Below are 14446 nucleotides of genomic sequence, written 5' to 3'. Positions count from 1 at the left end.
TTGACGGTTGGCCTACGATTCATCCCCGGTGAATTCTTCTTATGATCCCTCCTGACGATCATCCCAATCATTTTCTTGTTCTTTGACGTCAGCTTTGGCCCAATCATCAAGTAAAATCACAACTTCCATATTTTTCGCGGAGAGCTTACTTCTTGATTCATCCAACACACGCGATCCAACACTAAAAGCGGACTCGATGGCGACAGTGGAAGCCGGAACAGAAAAAATCTCCTTGGCCATTGACGCAAGTATGGGAAAATCTTTCTCGTGTGTTCCCCACCAATCAAGGACGTCGATTTGGGCGGGAGGAGTAGGACCTTCATCACCAAAGGAAAAGAGTGAATCGAAATATAAATCTAACTCACTTACCATACCTGAGGACCTTCCGCCGGTGCTGTAGTTGATAGATCGGCTAATTGGGATTGCGCGTCGGTGTCATCATAATCTGCTTGAAATGCGAAGCCAAAGTTATGTTGTTGAGGAGGGGGAGGTCTTCTGACTTGGTGGGTACTGTTATACTTGGTTTCATATTCGGTGTAGAGAGAACGCAAGTTAAACTCGATGGTTTGTTGGATAATTGACCGGTTCGGGAGGTTTATTTGAAATGTTTCTGAGAGGTCTACTCCGAATTCGTCACTGGTATCCGATTGCAATGCTTCAAGTGGACCAAGATCAATAGAACTCAAATTGTTATAATACAAATCTAAAATCTTGGAGGTACCGGCTAATTTCCATTTTGGATCCAAAACCTTTGCAATAAAAAACACAGTTGGAATCTCACCGAAATACTTAAGCCATGTCTCAATTATATAATATAAAACACACATCAATTCAGGTGAAGAGTAAGCATTTTTCATTACAGTTTTAAAACCAAGTTATATATACATGCAATGCTCTAAAACACGAACACCAGTGCAATAATAAACACCCGATAATTCAACAGTTGCATTTTTGAAATATTTGAACAATTTAAATAAAGCCACGTTATGTTCCCAACAACTATGCGAAAAACCCAACAACTATGCGAAAGATATAAATCATGAACGGGATAGGTTCTAAAAAATCACATAAAGAATCTTTATGCGTCAAAATAGAATTCAGACAATCATATGTCGAATTCTATCTATGAGACACATCCATAGTAAAATTCGTATATCTTACATTCTTTTGATGACAATATTTCTTCCAAGCTTTGCCAATAGCTGGCTTTTGATGGATTAATCTGAGTGTGGTTCTAATAGGACTAACATGCTTTTGCCATAATTCAAGCGCATCTTGTACACATAAATTTAAAATATGACATATGCATCTTTGATGAAAATACTTACCTCCAATAACCGGAGCACAAGCCGCAATCAAATCACTAATACTTGCAGTGTTAGCAGTTGCATTACCAAAACCTACATAAAATATCTTATTGCAAAATTGAAACTCATTCAAAACTTGAATAATTAAAAAAGCAATTTCGGGTGCAGTGTGTGGTGTCTCAAATTCTCTAAAAACAATTAAACACTTATTCAAAGTCCAACTATTGTCCACAAAGTAAACCGTAATGCCCATGTATGAATGCCGGTTAAAACAATCAGTCCATACATCTGAGCAAATGTTCACTTTGTGGCCCAAGTTAAGTAAATAACGTGATAATTCAACTTTTTTCTCTAAACATTGTCTAACGGTAGATTGTTGAACGGTCATTCGACCTACTCTTTTGGTAGCTACGTTTAAACCACTTTACATAGTAACCTCAATTTTTTTTATCATTATAAACATTAAAAGGAAAATGCTTCATTGCAGCCCATCTAGTCATAACGTCAGCAAAATATTTTTGATCATATTTAAAAAGAGGCGTACCTGACGAACCTGAGCCACCGGGTTGGAAGTTTAGTTGGGTTTGGGTAGAGGTAGTGCCACATTCTACGGGGATGCTTTGTCACCAAATGACGACGGATGGTGCCATATCCCCACCACTCGCAAATTTGTAGACTCACAATAGTTACAATATGCATGAAACGCCGATGTCTCTTCTTGAGAATGCGGATCATGAGGACTTGGAATCACCACCGGGACCTTCTTGTAGTGTTTAACACAAATATCAGATTTCAAAGCTTTTGTAGTGTTAGTGGGCGGATGTCACGACTGCCCATAGTAGGGTTACCACAAACGCGGCGATCGTGACCAACATGCATGGACAACGTCTTTAAAAAGAAACTTAATTAACTTAAAGGCAGAAAAAAAAACATTTTTGTTTTTTTTTTAAAAAAGTTTAAGGTTAAAATTGTACAATTAATAAGAAATGACTCATGATAAAAACTTTTAAAAGAAGCAGCGGAGAAAATAAACTTTAAGAAACCCAATTAACTTCTAAGGTAAAACATTTAATTTAATTCACTGAAAACACCATTTTCAAAGACAACGTAATTACTTGGTTAAAACCTAACACAACCATACATGTTCAAACACAATACGGAAACGATTTAAGTCTTGAGACATAGTTAATAATATAGCAACGGAAAAAGGTTTAAAGAGAGAGTCAAGGATTGCGCCTATGTATGAAGACACAACGCATCCTAAGGCTAGCTCAACTTCCTCAGCAACATCCTGCTCAACCTGCACATAAGAAAAAATAATATGGAGGGCTGAGTACTTGTTGTACTCAATGGGCTCATGCCGAAAACATTTTTTAATATAATTATGTCATCCATACCAGTGATCTCGAGTTTTAGATAGCAAGAAAATATCACGAGAACACAAAACATTTCAAGTCTGGCCAGACAATTTATCTCCCCACTTTTCACATCAATCCATCAATCACAATCACAGTGCGACGAAAGTGTGGCCATACTATTTGCCCACGAGACCTGCCGACTAGCAAGGACGGCTCACGATCCCACCAGTGTACACAGCCTGATAGGGTTAGCGGCCCTACTCAGAACCGAATTCGTTTCACAACACAGCCATATAGCCTAACGGAGTAAACTAAAACGAACTAGGCATCAGGCACACAATCTCATGACAAAAACAACATGGCATGACATAACAAGTTAAACCACCCTTATAACTTCACATAGTATTTTCGGAAAAATAAAGAGGTTTGAAAAGAAAGCACACCTCGTTCGCTTAACAAATCAAATTCCAACTTATGGCAACTCTCGTTCCTCGAGCTCACGTATACACAATCACCCTTGTCAACTACAACACAATTAGCCTTCCATAAGTTTATATTATCATGCATGTCCTATTGTTCCTTTTTATCGTTCTCTTACCCATCCCATCATTCACCAACACAAAGAGAACATGTCATAAATTTCTCCACACGTCACACATAATCACATCTTAGGATACCTTCTCAAATCATACATGCACCAAGTATTTCATCAAAACTTAGCAATAAGTGATATGTTCTCATATCAGCAAAACTGACAGAACTGTGCGGTTGGTTTGAAAAATCATAAAAAATTTATCCGACCTCATATGAAGCTAAACTTTTGTCACAACACAGTAGACACATTTAAGTTCATTCAGGTAAATTTTCACACTCAAATTATGTCATTTGATCAGTCAAAACATTAATACAACTCTCTGGTCGGAATATAAAAATTCTGGCAGCATTGCACAGTTCATTTGAAAAATTCATCATAAATTCATACAATGTCTAATGAGGCTGAAATTTTTAAAAGACTCAGAAGACACTTCAAAATTTCACATAGTTCAAGAATCACATCAATCAGAGGTCATTTAGTCGGTCAAACAGATTTCGAAACTTTCTGGTCGAGAACACACGTTACTGACAGAATTGCGCAGTCGACTTCAAACATTTTTCAAAAATTCATTTTTCGACAAAAAAGACTGAAATTTATACGAGACACAGAGCACACCTAGAAATTCACTCAGTAAAATATTTATACCAAAATTCAATCGTTTGTTAGGTCAATCATACATCAGGAAATTCTGTTCGAACGTCACAGATTTCAGACTCACAATTTCGAAATTAGGGTTTCTCTCCCAATCATCCAAACACAAATTCTCATGCTTATAACACACCATCATGCTTGATAAGACTCTCTTAAACATGTTTGCACATAAACATAGATCATTCACCAAAGATTCAAATCAAACTTCACACAATTCAATCAAAAATAGCATAACTAACAAAGTTCTCAAGCAAACTCATTTTCCCACCGATTAACTTTGCTACCTATGATTCCTACACCCACTACATGCATGTAGGATTCAAGAACATGGTTTAAATGAAGGAGATGAGAATAAAAACTTAGGTATACCTTCTTGAATCAAGAAAAACGAATGGTAGAAACAAGCGTTGGCACGATTCGTCGGGAACTCTTGAAAATCCACTCCAATTGATGCAAGAAACAATGGTGGAAGAAGTTTTTTGGAGAGATTGTATAGAGGGAGGGGGAAAAAAACGTGTGGAGTGAGGGAGAATGGGGGCTAGGGTTTGTTTAGGTGGTGTTTATAGTCTAGAGTTAAGTCCATAGGTGAAATAATTAAATAAATTGTGGAGAATTAAAATATAGGCTAATGAATAAAAATTCCACAATTATAAGAAGCCTAATTTTCGAAAATTAGGGCTGCAATTAAACAAGGATTTTTTTTTACTTGGAGAGAAATAAATCCACAATTTAGGAAATAAAACAATGAATATTCCATAAACCAGGGAACAAAATAAATTAAATCTCCAAGTAGGAAAAATGAAGTAAGGGCCGAAAATTTAAGGGGAATTGCACAAGGGAATTATTTAAATCCTCAATTAAATAAAATAGGATTTAAATTTAGTAATTTCTTTATGGGAAAAAGGCTACCATAAAATAGGTAACAAATAATTATATTCCCACAAGGAAAATACTAGTGTAGGGCGTGTGACATGAAGGATACAACATAAGGTAATGTTCACATCCCCAATTAATTGGCATAGGTATTAGTATGGTATTTAATTGAATAAAAAGGGATCCCACAAAATAGGAAACAAATAAATTATCCTCCAAAAATTAGTGAAGGGGTCGAAAATTATTAGGCTTAAATAGCCAAGGAAATATTTCAACTCTCTATTTATTTTGGGTGAAGAAATGATAGGTGGCATGATTTAATTGGATTTAATTCAAAAGAAAGGAGTCAACAAAGCACCAATTAAATCAAAGAAAAATAATTCATCCTCCTATTTTAAATAGGAGATTTTTAAAACTCCCAAGGATAATAGGCTAGAGTTCGAATTTCATGTAGTACCATTTAGGGATCATTTGGTTTGGATTTAATTTGGATAAATATCCCAAAATAATTAATTATATCCAAGAAATGAAATATTATTTCAATAATTAGGAAGGGCTGAAAATTCCCATGAATTGGCTCGAAAATATAAATGCATGATCCTACTAATTATTTTCCCCACATTGGAAAATATAAAAAATCAAGCACTTCATTCCACATCACTCACGACAATTATTTCACGCAATTCACTTAATCTCATAGAAACAAAAGTTTCATAATTGAAAATTTCAAATAAACATATAGAAAGAGTCACAAAAATTTGGGATGTTACATCCTTCCCCTCTAAACAGAAATTTCGTCCCGAAATTTGATCGTCTCACAGAAACAACTCGGGAAACTTTTCTTTCATTTTATCTTCTAACTCCCACGTGACTTCCTCGAGACCATGATGCTTCCACAACACCTTCACAGACGCTATCGATTTGTTTCGTAACTCTTGTACCTTCCGATCTAGGATTGCTTCGGGCCTTTCCTCATAGCTCATGTCGGGGTTAGGATCACTTCCTCTTGATGGATCACATGCTTGGGGTCGAACACGTACTTGCGCAACTGCGACACCTGGAACACGTTGTGCACGTTCCCAAAGCTGGGAGGTAACGCCAATCGGTACGCTACATGACCTACTTCATCAATAATCTCATACGGTCCTACAAAACGCGGTTTCAGCTTGCCTTTCACTCCAAAACTCACAACTCCTCTCGTCGGGGATACCTTCAAGAACACTTTGTCACCCACGTCGAATTTGATTTCCGTTCGACGCACATCAGCATACGATTTCTGCCTATCTTGAGCTTCCTTGATCCTTGCGCGGATTTGATGCACAATTTCAGCCATCTCCTTTCTCGCGTCGGGGCCTAGCATCTTCCTCTCGCCGACTTCATCCCAATAAAGTGGGGATTGACACTTCCTGCCATACAAGGCTTCATACGGGGCCATATCGATCGTCGCTTGGTAGCTGTTGTTGTAGGCAAATTCAACCAATGGTAGAACAGTTTCCCAACTTTCCCCTCGATCTAAGACAACCGCTCACAACATATCCTCAAGCGTTTGAATCGTCCTCTCTGACTGCCCGTCCGATTGCAGGTGATAAGCGGTGCTGAAATTCAGTTGTGTGCCCAATTCACGCTGCAAACTAATCCAAAACTTCGATGTGAATTTCGTATCGCGGTCGGACACAATAGTCTTTGGCACCCCATGCAAACGCACAATCTCATTCACGTAGAGTTTTGCTAATTTGTCCGCGCCATAAGTAATTCGAATTGGTAAAAAGTGCACGCTTTTAGTTAGTCGATCGCTGATCACCCAAATCGCAGTGTTGCCTTTCTGTGACTTTGGCAAACCCGTCACGAAATCCATAGCTAGATGCTCCCACTTCTATTCGGGAATTTTGAGTGGTTGTAACTTCCCATATGGCCGTTGGTGTAAGGCCTTCACTTGTTGACATGCTAGACATCGCTCCACATACGACGCTACGTCCCCTTTCATTCCATTCCACCAAAACGTTGCTTCAAATCTCAATACATCTTCGTGCTTCCGGGGTGAGTAGTGTAAGGTGTATCGTGCGCTTCACTCAAAATCTCATCTTTTAGCGTCTCATTGCTTGGCACACACAATCGTCCATCGTACGTCAAAGCATTATCCGCCTCCTCACGGTAATGATCGAGCTTCTCGGCTCTTACCTTCACACGTAATTCTTCCAACTTCTCATCACGTCGTTGGGCTTCTATGAGCTTGGTTCGCAAATCTGGCTCAATCACTAGCGTCGCTAATCCTCCTCCTCCTACTGTCTCAGGCGCTTTTACTATTTCCAATCTCATTCTGTCGAATTCGGGAATCAATGCTTCCTCTTGCGTTAGGAAATAAGCCAATTGCGGTTGGTTCTTCCTACTCAAAGCATCGGCTACTACGTTCGCCTTGCCCGGGTGATAGTGAATACTACAGTCATAATCCTTCACAATCTCTAACCAACGTTACTGTCGCATGTTTAGCTCATTCTGCTCGAAGAAGTATTTGAGGCTCTTGTGATCCGTATATATCTCACATCTCACTCCATAGAGATGGTGTCTCCAAATTTTCAGTGCATGCACCACTGCTGCTAACTCCAAATCATGAGTCGGAAAGTTCAACTCATTCGGTCTCAACTGTCGGGAAGCATATGCTATTACTTTCCCATCTTGCATTAACACGCATCCTAGTCCTACTTTTGATGCATCAGTATAGACGGCGAAGTCTTTATCGGTTGCCGGCACGACTAGAACCGGTGCTGTCGTCAACTTCTCCTTCAAAAGTTGGAAACTCGCCTCGCACTCCGGCGTCCAAACCACCTTGATCCCCTTCTTTAGCAGTTGTGTCATCGGTCTCGCAATCTTAGAGGATCCTTCAATGAAACGTCGATAGTATCCCGCCAATCACAAGAAACTGCAGATTTCACTCGGTGTTTTCGGCGATTTCCAAATCTGCACGGCCTCGACCTTTGCTGGGTCTACTTGAATCCCATTTGTCCTCACGATATGACCAAGAAAGTTCACTCGAGTCAACCAAAACTCACTCTTACTAAACTTGGCATAAAGTTTCTCCTTTCGTAATGTTTCCAACACAGTTTGCAAATGCCCTCCATGTTCCTCCTCGTTCTTCGAGTATACTAAAACATCGTCGATGAAGACTAACACGAACTTGTCGAGATACTCGTGAAAAACTCGGTTCATCAAATCCATGAAGACAGCCGGGGCGTTGGTCAGCCCAAATGGCATCACGACAAATTCATAATGGCCATAACGAGTGTGAAAAGCAGTCTTAGGCACATCCTCTCGTCGAACCTTTAGTTGATGATACCCTGATCTCAAATCCATTTTCGAGAATACGCCCGCTCCTCGAAGTTGGTCAAACAAATCGTCGATCCTCGACAGTGGGTACTTATTCTTCAAGGTCATCTTGTTGAGCTCACGATAGTCGATGCACATCCTCATCGTGCCATCCTTTTTCTTAACGAACAACATTGGCGCTCCCCACGGTGACACGCTGGGTCGAATAAAACCCAAGTCTAACAGTTCTTGCAACTGTATCTTCAACTCTGCCAACTCCTTAGGGGCCATTCGATATGGCGCCTTCGATACTGGCGCAGACCCTGGTTCCAAATCAATAGTGAACTCTACTTGTCTGTCGGGTGGCGGTCCAGGCAAAGCTTCGGGAAACACATCGGGAAAATCTCGTACTACTGCCACGTCTTCCACTCTCAAATCCTTCTTTTCCTCTCCGTTCAAGTACACTAGATACACTGGGCGCCCTTTCCTTATCATCGTGGTTGCTTGCAATGCGGAGATTATGGAGGTTCGTCGGTTCATGGAGATCCCATACAAGATAGTCGGCTTTTTGCCCAGGGCTTGAAAAGAAATCTGTCTCTCCTTGCAGTAAATCATGGCATGGTTCTCGGTAAGCCAATCCATTCCCAAGATTATGTCTACGTTCTCCAAAGGCATAACGTGCAAAAGTCGGGCCACTACTCCTAGTTCTCCTAACACAAACTCTATGTTCGAGCAAGTTCGCACAAAATCAATCAAACCTCCAACAGGTGAAGACACCCTCAAACCCAAATCAACATGTCTACAAACACGTCCGCATAAAGTGCATTCGAAAAGCTCAACCTCACTCTTTCCTCCAAGTCTAGCATTAAGAACTCGAAAATTGATCAAGCAGTCTGTCACGACCGCAGTTAGCTAAGGATAGCATAACCCGGAAAACCGTGACTAAGGATGGATTATAAGAAGCGGGGATAGAGTTCAGGGGAAATTTAAGCCAAAGCAGAGCGAGACACACAAAAATGAAGTCAAGCAGGGAAAATACTTATAACAAAATACACTCAATTATACAGAATCGAGTGACTGTTCATACAACTCCTGTTTATCAGAGTCAAAAGTAAAATAGGCATTTCCTTTTAACTGGCATAGCGGAAACAAAAGAACGCGGTCCATGTGTGGAGACATGAACCTCCGAGAGTTTTATTCATAGTTAGCTACTAGCTTGCTCTCCACAGCACTTGTCCCCACTGGTTCTGGTTCCCTTCCCACTTTCTTTTGTCCCTTGGGGCTTGGGACGAGGTCTGAAATGACATATTTGTAGGGTTGGGTATCAGTCTTTCTTTTGGCAATGCAGCTTCGATATCTAGGGCCAGTTTTAGAGCTTCGGAATATGGTAGTCCGCCACGGCTAGCCAATGCTACTCTTATTTCGTGCCTCAAGCCAGCACAAAATTTCTCGGACATCTTTTCATCCGTGTCCACTTGATCAGCTCCATACCTGGACAGGTCAAAGAAGGCGCGATCATATTCCATTACTGACATTCGTCCCTGTTTCAAGTTGTAGAACTCTGTTTCTTTTTGCTTCTTATAGCTCTTGGGGATGTACTTGTCATAGATTCCTGTCTTGAATTGTTCCCAAGTTAGGCCCTCTAGCTGATGCAGGGTCATTGTCTTTTTGCGGGCCTCCCACCAATAATCTGCTGACCCTGTTAGTTGGAGTGAGGCACAAATCAAGCGCTCATCATCTGTGCACTGCAGTAAGTCAAACAGGCGCTCTAGCGCACGTATCCACGATTCTGCTTCAGCGGGGTCGCCTTTTCCGTCAAATGTTGGTGGTTTCTTTTTCAGAAAGGTATTAACGACAGTTCTATCCACTGTCGGAGCAGGTGGAGGCGAAGGTGATCGAGGTGGGGATGGTGGCGGAGGGCTTACACGTTGTCCCTCGGGCTCGCGGTGCGGCCCTCTACCACGTCCTCTTCCTCTTCCTCTTCCTCGGGGTCGTCCAGCTATCCTTGGCTCCATTTTCTATTGATAAAACATTTTCTTATAAGTATAAGTTACTATTATTGGAAATAAATTTAACAATTAGGAAAATAGAGAATTTTAATTTATTTAAACAAGTATTATCATATTCTGCTAGAGACAGAAAGTAAAACATGTATATATTCATATAAAAGTTTATGTACAGGGAAAAATTGCCTCCACCGAGGACTTTCGTACAACCAGATGTAGCAAAATATCAGATCTGTTACTAAACAGATCTTAGTCAAAATATGTCAAGCCACGGAACACTCGCACGAATGTTTCCGTGATGTCAAAATACTATAGCTAGTCAAAACATAATCCAGAACGGTCTCATAACGGATCCGTTTCTGGGATACACACATATATACAAAGCTCACATCCCTATCTAGTCAACGATCAGGCTGATGTCTCTGTGGTACTCGCACCGGTCCCCGGGTCCCCCTCATCTTCCTCAGGCTCCTCTTCGTCCGAACTCTCATCTAGGAGAATAGCTGACTCAATAGTGCTACCCGGAGGATGTGATCCACGGGTAACAGCTCCCCAATGGCGTACAACCCGTGCGACGGGTCCACGCTCTGGTGATATAAACTCGTGACGACTAGGAATGGTAGGAATCGTCGCTCCTGGCAGTGCGTCGGAAGTTGTCTCAGAAGGAATAGACAGTGGCTGTAGGCGACTGGTGCCTACTATGATCTTCTGCTCAACTGACTCGTCCTCATCTGAAGGAGTGGCGGGGGCCTTGTCCCTCCTACGCCTCTCGGCTGCTGCAGCTCGTAACTCTCTCGCCTCGGTGTTAGCCAACCCTATTTCCTCTAGGCCCGGTGCGGGGTCGGGCTGGCTGAGTAGTGGTCCTCCTCCTCTCCCACAGGGTGACGAGATGGTCCCGCCTCAAACTCTCCACGAGCTCGATGCCTCGGCGTAGAGGGCCGAGATGGGAGGATCAGGTCGGGTTGAGGATCTGCTGGGTGCGGAATAACCAGCTCGGGCTGAAGGTCTGCTAGCTGCAGGACGATCAGCTCGGGCTGAAAGTCCTCTGGCTGCGGGACTCCTGGGTCTCCTACCGGGACTAAATCGCATGGTCGCATGTATGGTCCCCTCGGTGCCTGGCCATGTAGGATAAAACACGAGTGAATTTCCCCGATGAACTCGGGAAAATCACCATAAGAGTCGAAGAAAGGGGCTACAGAAAATATATAATCACGGGATCGGTCGATGGCAAAGCCTACCCAATCCGAGGGTAGAAGCTTGATAAGTCGCTAGATACCGTCATAGTGAGTCACTCCTACTGGGTGCGCTCTTTCCCAGAGCCACCTAAACTGTGCTAGAAATATCCCAAAATCCTCTCCTTCGAGCATCACAAATGTGAGGTACTCAAGGAGAATGTCCTCGACTGTAGGATAAACCATCTATAAGAAGGCATGCCGATCAGATCCTCGTATCCTCATACATAAATACGCGTATAAAATAACACATAAAGAAGTAAACGTGATGTGATGCAAATGCTCGGTCATTCTTACTAGTCGTATTTAACTATGTTACACTTCGATACTAGGAGCAGTTCCTAAAAATCACTTCTACGTCACATCATACATGTTCACTATCGTTCGGAACTACTTGTTATAACGTTTTTAGTATTGTTGCCTAGCTTAGAAAAGTGTTGGCAAAGTTACGATTGATGTTCTATGAAGTCTGTGTATAAAAATTCAATACACACTTCAGTAAACATAAAATACACACTTGCATTCAAATTAGAATCACTTACCGTTGCTTTGGTTGAATGTGTTGGGGGTAGGTGCTGGGAGTCTCTTTTGTTAGACGAAAAGTCTAGCGGAACAATGCTAAACCCACGATTTTCAAAGAAGACTCTCAGGTTCAGAGCGAGAAAGAATGCTCTGATACCACTCTGTCACGACCGCAGTTAGCTAAGGATAGCATAACCCGGAAAACCGTGACTAAGGATGGATTATAAGAAGCGGGGATAGAGTTCAGGGGAAATTTAAGCCAAAGCAGAGCGAGACACACAAAAATGAAGTCAAGCAGGGAAAATACTTATAACAAAATACACTCGATTATACAGAATCGAGTGACTGTTCATACAACTCCTGTTTATCAGAGTCAAAAGTAAAATAGGAATTTCCTTTTAACTGGCATAGCGGAAACAAAAGAACGCGGTCCATGTGTGGAGACATGAACCTCCGAGAGTTTTATTCATAGTTAGCTACTAGCTTGCTCTCCACAGCACTTGTCCCCCCTTTCCACGACTCAACCTGCACATTTAGAAATATATGCAGAGCTGAGTACAAAAGTACTCAGTGAACACATTGCCGAAAATTACACATATACATTTGAAAATATTGTCAAGCCATCCTCACAGTAATACTCAGGGTTTTATTGAAAAGACCCGAGCTTACTAAAAATATTCACATTGGGCCCTCTTTCCTGTACTTAGCCGTATCTGATCACATTGTGCCGTCGAGATGGTGTTCTCGCACGGTCACCTTCTCTGCCGTTCACGGTCAGAGGTTCCAAGTAGGGACACCATCCTACCAGGACTCACAATCGAATCGATTCACATATGTCATTATTCATAATTCACTTGGCCTTAGCCAATCAGATAGGCATCATACACAAAACATTTATGGCAAGACAACATCTCTAAAGATCACGAACATGTGTTCGTGTTCTCATAAATTGCGATTTGTATTTTAGTATAGGAAAGCTCACCTTGTTCGTTTAGCTCCTTTAACTTGAACTTTTCGTTCCAACGTTACTTGCGAACGTACCCTTTTGAAAATATCACATTAGGAAATACTAATTTAGTTTTAAACTAATATAATTAAATGAGAAAGAAAATTTCAAGGGTTAACCCTATTATATTATTATTATTATTATTATTATTATTATTATTATTATTATTATTCATGAAGAATTTTCTAAAACTTACACTATTTATTACTACTTCGTTTGCTAGTCCGGTTCCAACTAAATTGGTGTTCTATACTTTATTAATTATTCTTAAAAATAAAAAGATTAGCAACTTGAGTCATAACTAATTTATTTAACCATGTTATTCTTAGGCCCAAAAATAACTAAATTCGAAATGGGCCTCAAAATACCCTATGCATTGAGATGCATTGAAGCCTCAAATTAAATTGAAGTAGTTGGGCCCTAATAAATTATATGGCCCATTTAATTTATTCATGAGCCCACAAAAGAAACCCACATACTAAATACCCTACCATTTGTCTTCTTCCCTCATTTACAAACACAATGAAAAACAGCAGCTTCTCCCTCCTCTCCTACTCGACGCCGCCACCCGCCACCGCCCTACCAGCGCCGCCGTTCCGGCGGCGCCCCTTCTTTCTCCATCTTCTCTCTCCCTCTCCTCTCTTCTCTCCCTCTTCTCTCTTCTCTTCACCGCACCGCCGCCGTTATCACTGCGGATCCGCCACCGCCGCGGATCCTCCTCCACCGCCGTCATGCAGAGGCAGCGGCTTCGCCGCCCTCCTCCGGCAGTCCGGTCGTCTCCGGAAAACGGTAGATCGGTGCTCCCTTCCTCCTCATCTCTCTCTCTTCTCTCCCCTCTTCACCGTCGCGCCGCCATCCTCCTCCTTCGTCGGTCCAGGTTCGCCGCCGCCGCCGCGCATGCACGGGCTGCGGCTTCGTCGCCCTCCTCCCGGAGGTCCGCCGTCGGTATGCTCCATCTTTCACTCTCTCGGTCAGCCTCTCTCTTTTCAAAATATATATATTTTTAAAGATTTTATTACTATTATTTTTGATAACTTTGTTATTTGCATTCAATTTTCCAGATTTCTAAAGATACGGAAACAGTGGCTGTCGGAGCAAGGGTCGTCGTTGGTTGGCGTCGGAGTGTCAAGCTTACTGCCGGAATCCGGCAAGTTCATAAAGATAAGTATTCGTCCCTTTTCTAGTTGTAAAGGCAGTAGGATCCTAATTGTTTTTTTTTCTTTTTTTTTATCTACAAATTTTGGTGATTTTGGTGAACTAAGAGTGTATGGTTGCTATGTGGATGAATAAGTAGTGAAGGTACAGTATGATTGAAATTTCTAGGGAGGGCAGAGTTAAACAAAAAAAAAAATGCATATACGTGTATGTAAAAGTAAAGGAAAGAGGATGGTTTGAGATTCACCTTTTTTTTTGTGCAAAGATGTTAGATTGTAATGAAGAAGTTGTGCAATCTCCTCCGTACTCTTTATCTTTTGTGTGGGTTATGTGTAGAGAAATAGGTTGTATATTTGAATATACAAAAAGTGGCAGCAACCTGACAAATCTAGAGATGTTATCTCAATTTTTTTTTTATTATTAATATTTTATTTATTTTTT

At 41.3% G+C, this 14446-nt stretch overlaps 1 protein-coding gene across 1 annotated transcript; it reads left to right on the top strand.

Annotated features, from left to right (window-relative positions):
- The first annotated feature begins 13372 nt into the window (after window positions 1-13372).
- On the top strand, window positions 13373-14197 carry LOC121767365 (proline-rich receptor-like protein kinase PERK2). Its single transcript, XM_042163655.1, has 2 exons — window positions 13373-13795; window positions 13912-14197. Exons 1-2 carry the CDS (start codon window positions 13373-13375, stop codon window positions 14032-14034), a joined length of 546 nt encoding a protein of 181 aa, XP_042019589.1. The 3' UTR covers window positions 14035-14197.
- Window positions 14198-14446: the final 249 nt, after the last annotated feature.

Source organism: Salvia splendens, chromosome 1, assembly GCF_004379255.2.
Source record: "Salvia splendens isolate huo1 chromosome 1, SspV2, whole genome shotgun sequence".
NCBI classification, from domain to species: domain Eukaryota; kingdom Viridiplantae; phylum Streptophyta; class Magnoliopsida; order Lamiales; family Lamiaceae; genus Salvia; species Salvia splendens.
The sequence above is the reverse complement of the archived record's forward strand: the minus strand, read 5'-3'. Positions and strand labels throughout refer to the sequence as shown.

Coding starts and splice junctions, on each gene's coding strand:
- LOC121767365 (XM_042163655.1), top strand. CDS start 13,373: ATGAAAAACAGCAGCTTCTCCCTCCTCTCCTACTCGACGCCGCCACCC. Junction 13,796..13,911: donor CTCCCGGAGGTCCGCCGTCG/GTATGCTCCATC, acceptor TCAATTTTCCAG/ATTTCTAAAGATACGGAAAC.